The 20,855-nt window shown below is 38.0% G+C and overlaps 1 protein-coding gene across 8 annotated transcripts in view; it reads left to right on the top strand.

Annotated features, from left to right (window-relative positions):
- The window catches only part of TTC6 (tetratricopeptide repeat domain 6), a 102,351-nt gene extending 92,694 nt beyond the window's left edge, over nucleotides 1–9,657 (top strand). For 7 of the 8 annotated variants that reach the window (XM_039351797.1, XM_039351799.1, XM_039351795.1 and 4 more), the window contains 5 exons: nucleotides 1,038–1,248; nucleotides 5,202–5,354; nucleotides 6,105–6,275; nucleotides 8,570–8,795; nucleotides 9,350–9,657. In XM_039351797.1, coding sequence (XP_039207731.1) covers nucleotides 1,038–1,248; nucleotides 5,202–5,354; nucleotides 6,105–6,275; nucleotides 8,570–8,795; nucleotides 9,350–9,486 — 898 coding nt within the window. In that variant the 3' untranslated portion in view covers nucleotides 9,487–9,657. The remainder of the gene's footprint in view (nucleotides 1–1,037; nucleotides 1,249–5,201; nucleotides 5,355–6,104; nucleotides 6,276–8,569; nucleotides 8,796–9,349) is intronic. The other variant, XM_039351798.1, reaches the window with a different exon arrangement.
- The last annotated feature ends 11,198 nt before the right edge of the window (nucleotides 9,658–20,855 follow it).

Genomic DNA, 20,855 nt, shown 5'->3' with positions numbered 1-20,855 from the left:
TGCGCCCACCCCATTGCTGGCAATGGAAAAAAAATTGCAATATGTTGTGACACATCATGCGACGTTGTGAGTTTGACACCCCTGCCATAACGGGTAGTACAGTAGGAAATCAGCATGTTTCTTATATATCGTTTAATACTGTATTTTGAGAAATTGAGTAGTGCACTTTTTCCCCAAGGTACTTATGTTATTGTATTTCTCACAACATGATAATGGTAACACCACCTCATTTATTGTGAATCTTCTTTCTATGAGAACAAGAACAAAGTACATTTTCATTTGCTACAAAAATTGCTTGGTTTATGTTTTAATCATGTTCTGATTTTTAAGTTCATCTGGAAAGCACTAGGTTGAGGAGGTTTGATTTACAGAGAACATGTAGAATATAATAGAATGAGTAAGTGCATGTAAAATCATATCATCTTGCATAGATTCATTCATTCATTCATTTTTGTAATAACCACCCAATTCCAATGGACTTTGGGGAGTGTACAAAGCCAAAAAGCAGTAAAAACAATTAAAAACTAAAAAAAACCCACAACAGCCTGGATTGAAACAATAATATGGGAAACAAAACCCACAATATTTCATTGACTGAATTAATTCAAATATTTCATTGACTGAATTAATTTGAAGTTATATCTTTAAATTATAATATAAATTATAATATAAACTGAAATGCAGCTTGTTTATTTGTTTATTATTAGGAAATAATAGTGAATTCACTGTTATTTCCTAATAATAAACAAGCTACATTCCAGTTTAACATAAGACAAGTCCTCTTTCAGGAAAGCTACTGATCTCATCTCCTTCTGATGCAGCCCAATACAATAATACTGAATGAGAGCTGAAAAAAGGAGCTTGATGATATTATAATCAATAAACCAAAGGATAGGGGGAGAAGGTGGCTATAATTATATTTAGACTTTAGTTTTCTGCACTCTTGCGTGTTTCTTTGTTCAAATATGCATATCTCAATGTACAAAACATTATAATCACTGTTAAAACACTAACATTTAAATGTCCATTGATTTCAGACTTCAGAAATACGAAGAAGCTGTGGAATCATTTTCTAAAGTTCTTAAACTCAATCCCTTTGTTTTGGATGCCTACATTGGTCGAGGAAATGCATACCTGGAATATGGTCATAGCAAAGGCACTAGACAAGCCCTAAAGGATTTCCTGACAGCAGTGCATATCAATCCAGTGTGCATAAAGGCTAGACTTTGCTTAGGATACAGTTTGCAGGTTGTGATTGTGTCTTTATGCTATCTTTCTGAAAACAAAACAAAACATAAATTAAAAATTGTTGTTTGGTAAGGAGTAATTTAGATTTCATTAGAAGACTTCCCTGCTTGTTACTTTATTTTATTTGATTTAGTTCAAATCTCTATTAGTTAATGAGAGTAGGGTGATAACTTGTCCTGTATAATCTCTGTATTAGTCAATGCTTTTGTTTTTGGTCTTAATGAAATATGAACACATACACAGTTTTAACTTTAGAAAAAAATGCTTTCCCTGGAAATTATTCCTAGTAAACAGGAAAATATTTATTTCTCACATTATATCTCTTTCTGTGCTGTGTGAAACAGATGAGAATGTAAAGTTGAATTATTTCCAGGTGAAATTCATTCAGAAACAAGAAGTGGTGGGATCTCTTGTCAGCATTGGTGTGTGTGCGCGTTTGTATGTGGGGAAATAGAATTCCACATACAGGTAGACCTTGCTTAAAAATACCCCGTTTAGCGACTGTTCAAAGTTATGATGGCACTGAAAAAATAACAGTATAACTTTTTCTCGCACTTATGACTATCCCAAAATACGTGAATTCAGGCACTTTGCAACCAGTGGGCATTTACAATTGTCACAGAATCCCACAGTCTTGTGATTGCTATTTGTTCAGTTCACAATTAACTTCTGATAAGCAGAATCAATGGACAAACTGGCATTAAAATGTCATTGATGTGGTCATATAATGTCTTCCTTAACAACCATATGGAAAATGATGTTGTAAGTTCATTGCAGTCCCATGATGTTTCACATAGTGACCACTTAGCAATGGAGTCTATCTATATAGCCTCTTTGTTTCTTCCCTGGCTTTTAAAAGGCATTTCTTCTGATTAGGTAAAGCAACTGAAGAGGAAAAAGCAGGCAGACTTTGTAAAGCTGTGGGACATTATTACAAAGCAAGGGTGGGTAACTGCAGGCTTTATATTAACTGACAGACCAATAGTTTCCCTTCACATTCAGATAATTTTGCTACATTGCTATTACATTTTGCATTATTGTGATTCTCTCTACAGAACAGTTTGAATTGCTGTAGTATTTAGCACACTTTAGTCCAATTAGATCATATTTATACAATACTGAGTGTTAAGCTGAGGTGACAAAAGCAGTTGAAATTATAGTTTTCTAGGCTCCAGAATTGATAAAAATGGCAAGTGTGCAAAAGTGATTTAGAGAAGACTAACGAAGGGCAAAAAGGCACATTGAGAGGTCTGGACAAGCTCATGGAAAACTCAGATGTTTCAAGTAAGACAAATTTAGAAAGATCATCCCAGCACATTTTCTGTTATGTTATAAGGATGTGAGGAATGGACTTTGCACAAAGACATAAGGAAGAAGATTGACTTCTTTGAGCTATAGGGTTGAAGAAGATTATATCACATTCCTTGGACAACCAAGAAAATAAACTATTCAGTAAGAGAAGAAATAAAGCTAAAATGTTCTTTAGAAGTAAAGATCATGAAGCAAACTCTTCTATACTTTGGATGCATCTGAAAGATTGATGGAAACAATAATCATGCTGGGCAAGATAGATGAAAGTAGAGTAACAGGCTGATAGCAGACGAGATGGGGTACTGGAATCACAGAAATGGCACCTGCAAGAATTGCATAATATGGCAAAAGGCAGGACAGCTTGGAGAGCTTTTATTCCAAGAGTCACCAGGAGTCAGCTATGACTCAACAGAGCTTAACAATACAAGGATTAAGCTCTGTTAATGAAGATGCCCAAGCAAGCAGAAATCCTTTTACACTTAATACAAAGTAAAGCAATGCAAATCTTTGAAGGGCAAGCTTCATTAAAAAAAAAGCTTTGATGAACTAACTCTATTGGACAATTTGCATATTAAAGTGGAGACCCACTTCAGTGCACTGAATTGAAACAGGTGACTGCAAAGCATTTTGCAGAATTTCAAAAAGCGTTGCAGATTTAATTGGATTTCTATTGCTTCTGAAATTGTTACAAATATATATATGGAAAACCCTGGAAAGAGAAGAAGTTGAGTTGATATATTGGCTTTTTGATTTAAGATTGAAAGAAACCAGATTGTTACCTGAAGATGTTACAAAGAAATATTTGGATGGCGTCAGCATATTAATAGTACTCAGTTCCAAGCCTTCTCCAGTCATTAGTAGTAGAATGGAATATAGAGGTATGCCATATAATAGTCCTATTTCAAGGAGCAACCTCATTCAGAATTTAGGTTATAGATAGAATGGAATAATTGCAAGGAAGTGCTGTCCATTCCCAATTCTAGATGATCCATATCATGATTGATGATACTGAAAACCACTAATAAGTCAACAGCAACTAACAGGATTATGTGCTTTCTGTAAGTCTCTAAAAGCATTGATTAGACCAGCAAAGGCAATATCAACCTCATAGTCTACTTTTAAGCAGTTTGAAATGGGTCAAAATACCTGCTTTCATGAGAACTATCTACAACTGAGAGCTTACACCATTTTGAGCCCTTCAACCAACTTTGAAAGATTAATTTGGCCTATATTGTCCTTCTTTGAGTGATCTAATTCAGGCTTCTTTAAAAGAGTTATTTCTAATTGGCTCCTTTCAACAAGAAGGTTGTTTGCCTTCCTTCTTTTATCTGTAATAAACTAAAATCTATAAACAAATTGGGTAAAAATCAAGAGGACATGTAGAGGAACCTACCATTCCAAGTAGCTTATCCCTATAAAAAGATGTAACAAAATATTTCCCCAAAATCTGAATTATAACAGCAGAATTCCCCAAAGTTCTCTAGCAGAATGATAGGAGCAGTGCAGTCAGCTCCCCCCATCTGGAAAAACTCAGCAAGCTGCAAAGCAATATATGTAGAAAAAAATTACTTTTTGCTGCATATATATTCATATTATAACCCAACAAAGGGATAGATCATCATGGAGAAATGTAATCACTAGGAATCAAAGATGACTTAATAGCGTATAACCAAGTAATCAATCAATCCTAACCATCAAGTGGGCTTTATATCTTTTTTTTAAACTGAGTTTGAATTAAATCTTCCATCTGCTCTATAACTACCGGCTTTACAGATTCAAGTCCCACAGTTCATCAATATATTGGGCCACATTTGAGGCATATCAGAGAGGACATTTGTGAATTAATACGTTCATTATTCCAGCTATTAATCAAAGCATCCACAGAATTGCTGATCAGACTGATCAAAACCTTTCAAATGACATTTGGAATTTATTTGGAATTCAAATAAATCCAATTGCCTTTTTGGCAGGTTATCCAACAGATCACGACCCTTATAAAAATTAGATGTTGCTAGTAATCCAGCCTTAACAACATGCTGGTTTGCCCATAGTCATGGGGAGACATGAAGGATTTAACATGTATCATATGTTGACACTGTGATTAGTTTGGATAAACCATTGTTGTCATTATTGCTATGGTTCCTGAGCCATTCCAAACAAAACAACACTCAAATGGATATGAAGCTGGGGAATTCCAACATCAGTTCTGAAAAACCTCCGAACAGATGAGTAAGAAATCCCATGAAGTTGTGAGATGGGTAGTCCTAACAGAATCCTCAGGCTGTTCCTAGTCACAGAACTGAAATTTGCACAATTTCCTGCTCAGTCTCTCAGCCTGCTCTACTGAAAAATAACTAATGGGAAGTAGCTAGTCCCACCTTCCTACTTCAATCTGCCAGGTCTCTATTACTCTATTACTCAAGCCTAATCAAATCTCTAAAGATATGATATATTCCATTACATATCCAATTTATTCATGATTACTTAGGCACCATTAAGTGCCTAGTTACTAAAGGAACAAGTACTGTACTTGCTATTTTGATCTTCCTTCAGTAATACATTTCAGCTTTTCTAAGGCCATTCCAATAATCTCTTCAGTCTTCTGTATTTTATTTATTAATGTTTTTGTTACATTACTTCAGGCGCTTGGAAAATTTCAGAAAGCCTGGACTCAGTTTTCAGCAGCCATTCATTGTGATCCTAGCTGTCACATTGCTTATGATGGACGTGCTATAGTCTGTCTACAGATGGGGGACATTTTTGCTGCTTTTCAAGATACAAATGCTGCACTAAAGGTAAATAGTTGTTTTTAATTGAGCAAGACTGAAGATTTTCTGCCCTTTTAAATTAATGCTTTCCTCAGAGTTTGGGTTATTCTGGCTCACAAGGCCTTTTCAGGTATTCAGAAAATGCAAGCATGAAAAAGGGAGAAACAGGAATAGGTGCTCCTCCCTGTCCCCAATCGCTTGCTGTTTCAGAGCTGTGTTTTTCAAACTTGGCAACTTTAAGATGTGTGGACTTCAGTTCCCAGTATTCCCCAGTCAGCATGGGGAATTCTGGCCTAACCAGCCTTTTGGGACACCTTTAAACTTGGCTTTTTTGATCAACCTTGGGGATCCTCTAGTAAGCCTACAAGATGGCTATATGATATCAAATGATGGTTGTTCTCCCACATACTTGTTTTTGTAAATATTTTTTTTATTTATGTTTATGTGTTTTATGGTTTTAATTGTTAATACGTTTGTATGTGCCCAAAATCATATTTTATGAGATGGGCAGTTGCATAAATCAAATAAATAAATAAAGTTTGATAGATATGGTTCCAGTGATAGGAACTTTTAAATTATTTTTTAAAAATGTAGCATCCCTTGGAACATGTTTTACACCTCTCTCATGCACTGTTACCCCATTATGAAAGAGAGATTCAAGTATTTGGGGCCATAGCTTAAAGCCAGCTACCAGATTAAGATATACTTTATACATGTACTGCATCTTATACATCTTTTATGCATTTTAATCTAAAATCTTATTTGTCTGCATTTCAGATAATCACTAACGCAGAATTGCTTACAAATCGAGGTGTGATTAATCAGTTCATGGGATATTTAAACTGTGCTATGCGTGACTATCAGCAGGCTATCACCATTGACCCCAATTATGCTTTAGCCTATTTCAATGCAGCAAATGTCTACTTTTTAAACAAGCAATTCTCACAGGTTTGTATTTGGTTTTATGCTGGCATAGTGGTTTTTTTAAAAAAAATCTCCTTTGCGGAAGCTTTTTTAAAATTATAACTACCAATTGCTCATTTTTGTCTTTATTAAATATAAGTGAATAATAATACAAATTTCAAATATATACTACATAATAAATAGCTGAGTTGACAATCTTGAATGTCAACTCAGCTATTAATAATCTTCGATGAGTAAATGAAATAAAAATAATTCCGTGAAAATATATAATCCTAGGCCAAGTAATTTAAGGAAATTTAACTAAGTTACTTGAATTTTTTTTTATCCCCAGGCCCTTTGGCCTCTTTAAAATATATTCAGTACAATAAATTGTTTTTTACTCATCGTAAAGTGGCAATTGACTCACAACCTACTTTTGCAACTTGAGTTTACATTTAGAGAAAAGGGAAGTCAGAGGAAATTAAGATGTATTTGACTATCTCACATCAGGGACTGACAATGTGCCACATATAGATAACAAGCAGCAAGATTTTTTCACATATATAGAAAAACTATCAAAGATGTTGACATTTTCAATGCATAATTTGCAGAAATCTCAGAAGGGTAATAATGAATTTAATTTCTGGCAGCTGAGTCATTATAGATAATCCTGAAAAGGTTTGACAGTTCTGTCTTTTTTGCACAGTAGTGCAGTGGGTTGTAAAGAGAATGCTAGTTTATTTTTGCACATGTTTCAAACAAGTGGTTACTTGTCAAGTACAATAAATTTAAAAAACGCCTTCTTCAAATTTTGCCTAAAATGACAGTTATGTCTTAAGGCCTGGGGGCTCCAGGGGACTGGTGAATTATTGAGGTAGTTTCACTATTATTAACATCTCTTTGCCTAATATTTTTTCATTTTTAGTTTTGTTTGCTTTAGTTTTTAATGTTAATAGCAAAAGGCAGCCTTACTTGTAATAGCTTACATCTTGCAATATATCTTTAAGACTATTAAACAACATCATCATTGGCAAGTGGTTTGAAGATCTGTTAGTGGAGTCAGAAAAAAAATCATTTGGCAACTACAGAGCAACAAACTACATTTCAGCTGGTTGAGATTTCTTAACAGCATAGACGACCATGAAGTGCAACATGTCACTGAAAATACATTTTCTGCAAACATGCAGAAAATGCATGGGCAACCAGACTGGTATTATATTGGTGTTGCACTGAATGATCAATGTCTAAACAAATGAAGTGTATGCATTACTGTCAAATGAAGCAATTTAGAAAGAATAGTCACTAAGCTAATCTGAGTACAACCAGCTCATAGGTATCAGGCTAGTTCTCTCACTTTCCCTCTCACTACAGAAATATTAAATAGACCATTCTTATATTATTTCAATGTTAATACACATGTAAGATGTCTCAGTCAGCTGAATGTAGTTTGTTGCCCTGTAGTTGCCAAGAAAATTCTCAATGACATCCTTGAATGCTTTCCAGATGATTTTTTCTGACTCTGCTAACAGATCTTCAAACCACTTGTCCTTGATGATGTTTCTGATATCTGGACCAACAAAAATGCCTTCCTTAATCTTGAATCATTCTTGGAAACATCTGTCTCAGATAATGAAAACTGTCCATGTCAGTACAGAAAACAAGGTTGTCAACCTGAACCCAATCAAAGAATTGCTAACAATTCCTGCTAACAGTTTACTGTTAATAGTAAATAGTCCAACCAAAGAACCTCCAAGACCTCTCTCACCAACACTGACAATACAAGCCTTTAAAATATAAATTGAGAGCGAACTCCATTCCTTACTAGCACTGAAGATGATATCTATTTTGGATAATGAAACATCTGCAAGAAAACAACCAAGATCAGAGAGCCCTGAGGACCCCCTCATTTCAACCCTGAGTTACAACTATTATCCTTTATTGATAGCTTCCATTATACAAAAATTGCCCATTCCTGTTTATATAATAATTTTTTTTGCTGAGATGAGATAATAATACTATGGTTAGTTTACAGCAATGTAGTTTTTTTCTGCATCTACAGTTCAATTATAGTAGAAATTAATGTATTTAAAAACAGGAACCAAAAATATGGGGATGCAACAATGATTAATCTGAATTCTCCAGAAGAAATGAGTGAACAAATGGTATAATTGATGAGGAAAACAATAAAGTAAAACAATATTGGCTTGCAGTACTAGAACAGGAGATCTCTTGAAGATCAAGTTAAGATGATAGCATTCTACTTATATTTTATCCAAGGTATTACTATTTTGACAAATCAACAATAATAAATAATTAAAACATTTTATTTAATTTTATAGGCAAATGACTATTATGACAAGGCCATAGAACTTGATCCCCAAAATGAATCTGCTTTCTTGAATCGAGCTATTACAAATACGCTCTTAAAAAAATTTGAAGAAGCAAAAACAGATTTTGAGAAGGCAATTTCCTTGTCTCCTTTGTCTGCAGCAATATATTTTAACAAGGCAAATCTCTACAGCATGTTACAGCAATATGAGCAAGCTGAGGAAGACATTTCAAAAGGTACTAATAGCTGAAATATATACATCTCTTGACACACTCATCACTTAAAACGGGTAGTACAAGACTCCAGAATGAGATGGTTCGACATAATGAATCACTTGTTGGGGCTGATGGGAGTGATGGGTGAATTATGCTGGTATGAAGATCTCCTTCATCATTTTGACAAATAGATCATCAGTGCTGCTCAAGCTTTCAGCACTAGCCATCTGTTCAGCATGGGAAATCCTTGCATCCTACAACAAATTGCAGTGTGCAGGTCTTTAAAGATCAGAGCACATGGGATGATTTATTATCCTGCCCCACCACTTTTCACTGCCTATGCTTAGAGATTTACAAAATCCAGACGTACTTTTTTGAGCTAATGCTAGGCCTCTTGCTTAGACTTTTAGTCATTGAAGTTCACGTCTTACTGAATTGAATCAACCAAAGAGAAATAATCGATTAACATTTAAAGAATTTCAAAGATGAAATGCATGCAGTATTTTGAGTAGAAATGTTAGCATATAATTATTATTTTCTTGAAAAATCACCTAATAAAATGTTATTTTTCACAGCCCTTTCAATTCAGCCTTATGATGCCTTGATGTATAAGCTCAGAGCTGATATTCGTGGCAAAATGGGATTAATTCAAGAAGCAATTGCTGATTACAAGAAAGCCATCAGCATCCAAGAGCTAATCAACAGCAATTGAAAAGATGAACACTAACAAATATTTATAGTACTATTTAAAACTGGACATTTTCTGCTGGTATAGATAGCTTGCACTAGCATTTTGTACTTATCACAGTTTTAAAATACATACATTTCGGTACTTAATTGCAGAACTTGACAAGAAGCATTAAATAAAGCAAAGTAATGTTAATCAATGAAGTAATGTTATTATTTATTATGTTAATACTTATAGTCTGTTTTTCTATGGATAGCCATGTTTAAATTCAAATGTTCTCAATACAGTTACTGTAGAGCTAAAATAGAAATTCACATTTTGCATTTTGCTTGGACCAACTGCATGTCTGGAAAGTCTGGTTCATGGGTCTGTCAAGTATTTGGCTTTTCCTATGCTTGCAAAGACCAGTCCTTCACAGACATCCTCCAGGGTTTTCTTCTTATTCTGTCTGAATAGATAAGCTTGTCCAGGCATAGTTTAAAATAACATGAATTTGGGGCTCAGCTGTTAAGTGTGCAATAATTTAATAACTGGCTTTTGTGAACCTGACTAAGCTATCTAGATAACATACCTTCTTGCAGAAAATTTGAAGGCTTTCTTTTCCTCACAAAACCTTGAATGTTAAATCAGCCTAGGAGAGGGTAGAGATGTAATTTATACTCACATGGTGTTTAAGAATCTATTGTTTCTTGTGATAGATTTGAAAATAAGTTCTGAATCTACTGAAATTGCTACAAAATCCTTAGACATGAGGAAAAGTGTTCTCTTCTGGCAGAAAGTACTAATGTAGACATTTTGGCGGCAGAAGAAATTCTTAACCTCAAAATCAAGTTTATTACAAATTGTAGAACGGCTTGTAGTGATTCTTCTCTGTATTGCCTTGGTGAATCTGCACATCAAATATTACATTCAGTTCTGGATACATTTTAAGATGGACATTTACAAATTAGAACAGATCTGCAGAAGAATGAAAAACAAATGAGAAAGAATGAGAGAATACAATTAGAGATGTGATAGTTGTGTTCAAATATCTGATGAGCTGCCATGTAGAAGGCAGAACAGAAGACAGAACAAGAACCAGTGAATTTAAATTACAGAGAAATAGCTTTTGGTTGGACACCAGAATAATATTCCTAATGCCAAGAGCTGTTCAGAATGAGACAGACTGTCACAGGAAGCAGTAGACTTTCTGTAACTGGAGTTGTTTAAATAGAGGACAGGTGTCATCCATTGGTGATGCTGTAGATTCTTACATTAGTCAGAGAGTTGGATCAGAAGATCTCCCATTCTTACATTCTGATAAGGTGACCAACTTTTTTACAATGAAAAGGAGGACACAAATAAATTGAAGAAAAAATATCATAAATAAAAGAAACATTTTATTCATTGCAACAATAATACAGACAACTTGCATGTGCAAAGTTTGCCAGCCGGGTGTTTTGGCGCGCTCACCAGCACGTCCTATTGGCTTTTGAAAGCCAGTAGCGGGAGTAGCACAGCTCATGCAAAAGTTGAAAAAAAAACCACCAAAAAAAGGTGCCGGAATGCCATTCTGAGCGTTCTATGAGAAAAAAAAAGCCCTGCAGATTAGTCTTCAAATATCAAAAAGGAGGACATGTAGGAGGAAACTTTTCGAGAGAGGACAGAACTTACAAAAGGAGGACTGTCCTCCCTAAAGGAGGATGGTTGGTCACCTTAATTCTGATTCTAGGCATTCTAGTTGTTATTGCTCTAACATGAGCTAAATTAGCTTTTCTACAGTGAAGGGAACATAGAAACATTATGTTTATATTATGCCATCCCAAAGATGTTTTTTTTCAGAAGGCTACTGGATTAATTTTTTCCTTGAGGAAGAAGAAAATATTTTCCTTCTCATCCAAGAAACTTCATCAGTTCTGATGGTGGTGATGGTGGGGGATGGAAGGATGGATACTGACAGTTGAGACTGGATAATGGGGGGGGGGATGGAAAGATAGGTTCTGACAAGGTAGTGGAGAGAATGGAAGGATTGTATTTCTTTGCAGTCATCTGGTCGTTAGCACTGTCTCTGAGAGCTGTTGAGGCCACTTGGAGGTTTATCTGTGCCCCATGTTTTATTATTTTTATTATTATTATTTATTATGCCATGTTTTGTTTTTAAAATTGTTAATCAACATAATATGAAACCATAAAATGTTATTGGGGTTTACTCAAACATTTCACTAAGCCAGTGATGGCGAACCTTTTAGAGACTGAGTGCCCAAACTGCAACCCAAAACTCACTTATACATCGTCGGATGCCGGGTGGGTGTAGCCCATTGGGTGGGCATGGCTGCGGTGGTAACAGCAGACTGGGTGGGACTAAAAAGTTCAATCAATTAATTCCAACTTTGCAAGATCTTTTTTTTTTCCCACAAGAAGTTGAAATTGAGTGATTGATTGAGCCTTTTTTTTTTTTGTACATGGCGGCAGAGGCCTAAAGTGAAAAGGTTTTATAAAACCTAGCTGAAGGCCTAGGACTGAGGCAACGGTGCGTGTGCCCACAGAGAGGGCTCTGAGTGCCACCTCTGGCACCCGTGCCATAGGTTCACCACCACTGCACTAAGCCAATAGAAAATAACCTTATAGTTTAAGGTGGTAAGTGGAATAAAACTATAAATATATCTGGTATGCAAAAAATTGTAGTATTTTGTTTTGCAATGAATAATGTAGTTTAAAATAATTTAAATTAATAACTTGCATGTTTTTATTCATTTTTATCAATTAAAATAAATTGGGCTTTAATACTTTGTGATCTATTGTGAAGTTACAGGTGAGCATTTTCATAGGCCTTAAGAAAACTGAGATATCTAATGATATCTTGAATGTTATGAACATGCTCCCATGACTCTTGAACAACTAAATTATTTATGTATTAATTGAGCAAGCAATCGATTTTGAAACTATATGCAGTGTTTGCATTCTGAGCAGGCATTATTGGGCAAATTGGTTTAGAAAAAAGCAGAAATATGTAATTCCATCTATCAGAACCTCAGTGGTATGTGAGAATAAGACATGCTAATGGGGTCCCTTCAGGTATAGCGTTATCTGGGAAGTTTTAGTTTATAAAGAACTGATCACTAGTCATTCTTATTAGGGATGTGAAAAACATTTCAACCTCAAAACTTTCTGAGAGTAAAATAGTCATAGTGCAAACAAAACATTTTGAGAATTTTGTTCCAGTTGTGTGTGTGTGGGGAAATCTTGGTGTTTCAAGAAGCACTGTCTTGAATCTTCCAATTGCTCTGAACACTTCAATAAGTCTGATATTTTGTAACTAAATTCAGATCACTGACATATTTGATAACAGTAACGTTGTCCATGGGGTCGCGATGGGTCGGACACGACTTCGCAATTAACAACAACATCAAACTGCCAGCTCACAGTCCAGTTGCATGATATGGAGGCTGTGCCCACCCCAGTTCCGGAAATGCAAAAAAAGTCACGACACATCACAACATATCATGTGACACAGCAAGTTTGACACCCCTGGTATATAGACCATCTCATCAATTCTGCAGGCCTGGGATGCAAAACAAGGCATCAGCTACTGCTTCTGGGATAATCTTGTTTTCTGTGACCAGAACACTGGTCAGTTTTTGCTTTAACTGAATAAATAACATTTTAGCAGTTTCATGTTTTGTTTTGAGGAATTACACAAAGGTTCCTCCCTTAATTGTTGCCATCTGACTTTGGAGGCATACCTCCTTGGTGGCCACCCCAGTCCTAAAAGAGATCCTTGCCATTTTAGCCTTCAGAGGGTCATGAAGACCTGGCTCTTCCATCAAGCATTGTGCTAAGGTGGATGGTGGTTGTGATGTTGAGCTGTGAGGCAGTTTTGTCCAGAACCTGGCAGGAGGGAGAAAGGTACTTTTGTTTTCACTCATTTTTTTATGGATTGTTGTGAGCTGCCTAGAATCATTATATGAGATAGACATTTAAGTCCTGGAAGTAAAGTAAAATAAAATAAATACTAAGGAACAGGTTATTTAAGAAACATCCTCAGACATGTCATTGCCTTCAGTTTTGTACAAGCCACCTTGTTTGTGATATATACCTTATTGGTGCTCATTTTAGTAATGATTTGAAGGAAGATTTGGTTGTTGTTGGAGAATCCAGTATATCAAATTATCTACCTCTGAAATCTGGAGGATTGTATGTCTATTGACAACTGGTCAACATTGGGCTTGAATTATCTGACAAATAATTCTTGATCGTCAAATACCATAATGGGAGTAAATATTCTGGCTTATCTGAAAGGCTTCAAACTTGCCTTTGCATATTGAAGAACTATGGATAAATACTATACAGTAGTCCTCAACTTACAACTATTCATTTAGAGACTGTTTGAAGTTACGACATTGAAAAAAATGACTTATGACCCCTTTTCAGACTTATGATTGTTACAGCATCCCCATGGTCACATGATCAAAATTCGGATGCTTGGCAACTGGCATGTATTTATGACAGTTGAACTGTCTGGGGGGGAGGTCTTGTGATCACCATGGTAACCTTCCCAGCCAGCTTCTGACAGGCAAAGTCAATGGGGAAATCACTTAATGACTCCATGATTCAGTTAACAACTGCAATGACTCACTTAACAACTTTGGCAAAAAAAGATCAGAAATGGAACAAAACTCACTTAACAACTGCCTTGCTTAGCAACTGAAATTTCGGGCTCATAATGCTAAATTTATTTTCAGCTACTTTATTCATTTTCTTGCTTGCTTTATTCAGAAAGGAATAGGTGGGTATGTATTTCTGCAATTCATCATGCTAATGTTCCAGTTAACTACCAATAGATGGCAATATAGAATTTCTATTTCTGTATAAATGAAGGATGTGGAATAAATGTAATTTGCTTGTACTTTACATATCTGTGGCTAATATATTCATCCAGAAATATTTGTACTGCATATCTTACATAATAAAATACATCTTTTTTTTGCTATTTCTCTCTTCCTTTTTAATATGCATTACAAAACAAAGGATATATAAACATCTTGGCACAAATATAGTCTAGCGGGATTTATAGTCTAGATGGATTCTAAAAAGTGAATGATGGTTATATCAACAACTCTATTTTCTGCTAGCTAAGGTAATTGACCATAAATCCAAGCAGTCTTGGTTGTCTGAATATATAACTGCAAAATGACTACTGCGGTGGATCTTTCATAAATAAGAACACATTAATGCAATAGGAGGCATACAGAAGTGAAGCAGCTAGAATCTGTTGGGAGGACGACTAAATGCTAGCTGAATTCTGTCTGCCCCATCCCATTGAGGATAAAGTTAGAAATGGAAGAGCAGTGGTATTTCTCCACATATTTATTGAAATGTATTCATTAATTTATTTATTGAGATTTATTTATTAAACATTTAGCAAGTTATCAAAAATTCACCATGTACAATATGCTAGAATTAAGTGTTGGGCTTCTGGAAGAACTGTTAAGAACAGAATCAACATGATATATCAGAAGATGTCAAAGAAATGAACTAATTAATGCTCCATTCTTGAAATAGAGGTTGTTACTGTAATATCAAAAACTGAAAAGACCTTTAAAAAAAACTTAGGGGAATGCAATACTGTTCTATATTTTGGGAATTCATTAATGTCTGAATTCCCAAAAGGCAGCAAGATGACTGTCAGCGTATTTCTTCATGCTTATGAAGTGCTCTGTTCTACCTTCTAAAAATATTCTCTTAATTAAAAAACTGAGAATTTTAGAATTACCAAACGTTTTTGCAGCATTCAGATATCTGGATTTTTGTAGTTCAGGTAGGCAGCTCAAGAGAAGCTAGCATGCCATATAATAAGTACTCCTTCAAGTATAATCTGTATTACCAGCAAAATCTCTGCCTTCTCAACATTTCACATCTCTATTGGCCAGAAATCTGAGGCTCATTGAAATGACTAAATACAGATACAAAACAAATATATTTGAAAGAGATTTCTCTTTAAATAAATTGATTAAAAGTTCAGACTGTGAATATATGCTGGATTTTTCTTTGAATGAGAAAAAGAAATGCTTTTGTTTCCACGTTATTTAAAATCTTAGACAAGAGAGATAAAGAAGTATGGCTGCAAAGTAAACATATAAGAAATGATAGGTAGAAATGTAAGCTGAAGTATTTTTGCTGAAACCATTGAAACAAGCTAAATATAGTCTCCAAACCTTGCAGTGTGACTGCAAGTAAGTGAAGCGTGTTAAGAACTACACTCAGCAGGATTTAAAATAATGATAAGCATTCCAAAAAAGATATTTTTTTTGTCTCTGAAGCTCTATGTCAATTTTGAATTAAAAGAGCTAACACTCTATTTTTCTATTATCTTTAAACAAAACAGAGCATTCTACTATTTGCAAAAAATTATCAATTAACTTCATGAAAATTAATTATAAATGCCTATTATGTATCCAAGAAAATATTCAAAAATTCTTACAAAATATTTGGGGGTTTGTCTGGAAAAATGGACTAGAAGGGCTGCTGAAACTTCTGAGGAAGTTATTAAATACAACTTTTTAAAAGATTGTGATATATGATGTTCAATAACTGGTTATTTTTGAATGGAGCTGAAAAGAATATTTTATCTTATTATAGCTAAGCAGGCAAGCCATTTATATCTATATGAAAAAAGGAAAACAAACTGCAGTATAAATAGTTCTAACAGAAGAGAATATCTGTGGCTCAGGGATGAACTCTGGAGTCCTAGATGCTTTTTGAGCTTGGTTGTTTGCTTGCAGACATTTCATTACCCGACTAACATCATGTGTTAGGTTTGCTTCTTGTTTACACACCTGTCCTATAGTGCACAGTGGTATGCCTTTATCTATAAAAATCATATTCCTTCAGACAAGGTCTTTCTTTCTATGATAGGAAAAGTTCATTTCAAAGTAGCAGGAAAAAATATTGACACTTTTGAAGTTTGGTATTGGAGAAGACTCCTGGAAAGCCAAGGTAACAAACAAAAGTATGAATCAAAATGTCTCACTCAAGGTGCAAATGACCAGGCTCAAATTATATTTTGGACACAGTATGTGAAAACCCAGCTTCTTTGGGAAATCTGTCAACCTAGAAAGGAGGAAAGGAAGAGAAGAAAAGGCTTACCTGTATCAAGATAAAGGGATCAGATTTCAATGGTGATGGATGCATCATTGGAGACCTGAAGAACTAGGTAGGGGATAGATCATTCTGGAGGACTATGAGTTTGCTAAGAGTTGACATTGACTTGACAGCACATAATAAATCATGTTGCTGCTTTGTCTTATTTTCTTTGGTGTTTCACTGTTGAGTTAAGCTCCATGGCTAAACTAGCAAACTGTTCTTTCAATTGCTTTTTCTTCCTTTGATTATGCTGCCCCTCTTTCCTCCACAATTTACCAGATAGGACCACATGGTGACAGAGCTGGGGAGAACCTGCAACCTTGGTAGGACCATTGATTGCTCCTAGGACCAAGAAGAAAGAAGAAGGGAGAAAGAGAGAGAAAATGTTGAAGAGGAGATATTGACGTGCATCAGTATTGCTCTGGAGTCCATATTCATGATCTGTTGCTTGAAAAATGTTACCCATGCTATAGCAGTCACTGGAGAGCAAGTTAAAACATCCTTCAGGGGACGTATAATTCCATCCTGAGTCAGAGAAGCAGCAACATTTTGGTCAGTCATGCTCCTTATTGAGATGGTAGCTGTTGAGTCCTTGGCGAAAAGCAAACACGAGAAGCAGTTGGAGTTCTCAGTTTTCTTTATTCTGCGTTCAGCTTACAAGTAGATGGCTTCTGTTGTGCCCAAACGCTCGCAGCCTCTTATATAGGCAACTCCCGGGTAAATGTGTTACTTTTCCCGTGCCAGCACCCGTGCATGCGCACGGCGCTGGCGACAGCCTGTCTGGTCCCGGGCAGCTTTGCACCTGCCCGGGACTGCCTGCAAACGCCCGAGCCATTTGCAAGGCTCGGGACATAACACCCCTTTCCCCCGGGCTAAAACTACTACCAACATATAATCATTTATTCTATACAGTGTTCCGCTCCCCAGTGCCCCCACTGTTTGCTGGCTTTTGCCTTGCCAGCAATGTTATATAATCCTCTAGGTACTTAGGAGATTTCTTTGCTCTCTGTGACCTTCTCAGCTCTGGGTTACTAGCAGGAGTTCCCTGACTGGAGGGAGATGTGAGCCTGTTCTCCTTATTTTGTCTTGGTGCCTTCCAAGGGCTGTGCCCTGATGCCTGGCCTGCTTGCTCGCCCACCGGGCTCGTCAGGCCAGGGCTTCTGTCACTTTGTGACCTGGTTGACCTGCCTAGCTGTAGACCCTCGGGCCCCCTGAAGTGATAGCCACTGCTGGGCGTCTCTGTTGAACCTCCTAGGTCCGTCCAAGACCTGTCAGGAGGCTGTCCATTCCCTGAACCCCGTTCTGTGTCCGGGCTTGTGTGGGTTTCTGTACTTTCCCAAAACTCAGTTACTTCCCTGATTTGGGCTAGAGGTGTTGTAGTCGGGACTTGGTTCCTCGACCACCTCCCTGTATGTTTGACCCCCTGTAGGATTTGGGGTAAGGTCAGGCCAACTTTGGGGATTGTGTGCCAGCTCTCTTGCGGGGAATGATTTGTTGGGATGCCCCCAGGTATTCTCCATGACTGGAGTGCTGTGTGATGTGTGTGGAAAGTGAGTATGCCCCCGGGGTGACTCCCTGGCTGGAGTAGGCGTGGATGCCTGGTAGTTGGGTAGGCTCATAGAATTCTTGTTCGGAGCTCTCGCGGAACCCTGGGATGGGCCGTTTGTGGCTCCATCAGTGGAGATGGGCAGCAGCTCGTGCCCTTCCCTTTGCTCCAAAGGGTCCCCCTCCCCCCCTGGAAAAGAGCCAGGAGTCTCAGCTGGAAAATGCCGCCTAGGGCGGAGTTGGTCGATGTGCCTGCGCAGGACACGACCAGTTTCCAAGGCTACCTCGTAGGATAGAGGACCTGTGACCCTGGAAACAGAAGCGGGGACCCATGTATGACCAGGCCCGTAATTACGAGTCCAGACCAGGGCACCCTCAAGTAATTGTCTAGGTGCCCCATGGTGTGAGGTAGATGAAGGCAATCTGTCCGGATGCAACCGGTCAAGTTTAGTAGTAAGTTGATGCCCCCAACGAAGTTCAGCTGGACTTCTCCCTGTAAAAGTGGACGGTGTGGTGCGATAAGAAAGGAGAAAGTCAGCCAACCTGTGATGCCAGTCCCCGTAGGTGAGTCTTTTCAAGGCGTCCTTTGTGATGCGCACCATACGTTCAGCCATACTGTTGGTGGACGGGTGGAAGGGTGCAGATGTGGCATGACGAATCATGTTAGCCTGTAAGAAAGCTTGGAATTCGGAGGAAGTGAATTGAGGGCCGTTGTCAGACACAATGACATCTGGAAGCCCGTGTGCAGCAAAAATCCCCCTCAGTACCTGAATAGTCTTTGCAGTGGTGGTGGATGAGACAGGTACAACCTCAAGCCATTTCGAATGGCTGTCAACAAGGACCAAGAAGAACTGGCCCTGAAAGGGCCCAGCATAGTCAATATGCACCCTAGACCACGGGGACTGTGTTTCCTCCCATCTGTGCACGGGAGCTTGGGGCATCTCTGGGCGAGATCGTTGGCACAGGTGGCATGCATGCACCTTAGCCTCAATATCTTTATCTAAACCAGGCCACCACAAGTGGCTGCGTGCAAGAGCCTTCATACGAACAATGCCAGGATGACCCTCGTGGAGGGATTCTAAGACCCTAGTCCTCATTGAGGGGGGAATGACAACTCTGTTTCCCCAAAGCAGACAACCCTGAGAAAGGGACAGCTCGTTCCTTTTGGACCAGAAACTCTGAAACTCAGGACTAGGGCAGTGCTCAGGCCAACCAGACAAATCCCAGGAACTGACACGTGAAAGTGTGTGATCTGTACCTGTTTCAGCGGCAACATCCCTGGCACTAAGCTCAGGCAAGGCTTGGATTGATAGAATGTTGACAGCTGGCGCAGGGTTAGCTTCTACTACTGGCAGAGGCAATCTACTGAGGCCATCAGCATGGCCCATTTCTTTCCCAGGCTTGTGGAGTAAAGAAAAATCATATGCAGACAAAAAAATAGACCACCTAAGCATTCTAGGGGAAATGATTTGGGGAGTCTTCTTACATGTGGTAAACAGTCCCAGCAGAGGCTTATGGTCAGTGAAGACCGTGAAATGCCTGCCATATAGAAAATCATGGAATTTTTTAATTCCCGCAACAACAGCCAGAGCCTCCCTGTCTATCTGAGCGTAGTTGCACTCAGCAGAAGACAATGTTCTTTAATAATATGCAACAGGAACCTGAGTTCCATCAGACCTGAGGTGGCTCAGGACAGCTCCAACCCCATAAGGGGACGCATCACAAGCGATGCACATAGGAAGGGACTCGTTGAAATGTGCAAGTACACTGTTAGAAGTGAGCAAGGCCTTGACTTCGTTAAAGCAAGCCTCATGCGTCTGTGACCACTGCCACACTGCTTGCTTGTCTAGTAGCCTGTGAAGAGGCTCAGCTACACTAGCTTTATGTGGAAGAAAAGAAGTGTAGAAATTCAGGAGACCTAGGAAGGCCTGAAGTTCGGCCTTGGACTTTGGCCTAGGTGCTTCTAAAATAGCAGTAGTTTGGATTCAGCAGGGTGAATCCCAGCCGCATCAATTTTGAACCCCAGAAATTCAGTAGAAGGCACCCCAATCTTGCATTTGTCTTTTTTGAGCTTGAGGCCTGATTTCCTTAATCTTAACAGAACAGCCCTTAGCCTTTCAGCTAGAATGTGTGTGGAGTCTCCTGCAATTAAGACATCATCAAAGTAGGGGCAAACCCCTGGTATACCCCGTAGTGTGTTTTCCATTACGCTTTGGAAAATCCCAGGAGCGACATTCACTCCAAACTGTAGCCTTTTTACCTTAAAGGCCCCTCTGTGGGTCACAATAGTCTGAGCTATAGCAGCATCATCATCAACAGGCAGCTGTTGATATGCTTGAGCTAGGTCAAGCTTTGCAAAAACACGCCCCCCCTTGAAGGAGGCCAGGATATGACTGACCACAGGAACAGGATAGGCATGTTGCTGCAATGCCTTATTAAGAGTGCATTTGTAATCAGCACAAATGCGAATGTCCCCATTTGCCTTTAGAGGCGTGACAATGGGGGTCTCCCAAGGACTGGAATCAACAGGTTCTAGGATTCCCTGTTGGATCAGTTTGTCTAACTCAGTGTCAATTTTACTCTTTAAAGCAAAAGGGACCCTTCTTGCTTTAATTCTAATGGGAGTGACAGTGGGGTCTAGCTTTAAGGACACAGGGGTCCTTTGAATGTGCCCAGCTGGGGGCTGAAAACATCTGCAAATTCTTTGCAGACTTCCTGTAGGTCGA

This window comes from Crotalus tigris, unplaced genomic scaffold (assembly GCF_016545835.1).
Source record: "Crotalus tigris isolate CLP2741 ecotype Arizona unplaced genomic scaffold, ASM1654583v1 scf7180000018371.15429387391:27106975, whole genome shotgun sequence".
NCBI lineage: Eukaryota > Metazoa > Chordata > Lepidosauria > Squamata > Viperidae > Crotalus > Crotalus tigris.
Note: the sequence above shows the minus strand (reverse complement) of the source record. Positions and strands in the feature narration are given on the sequence as shown.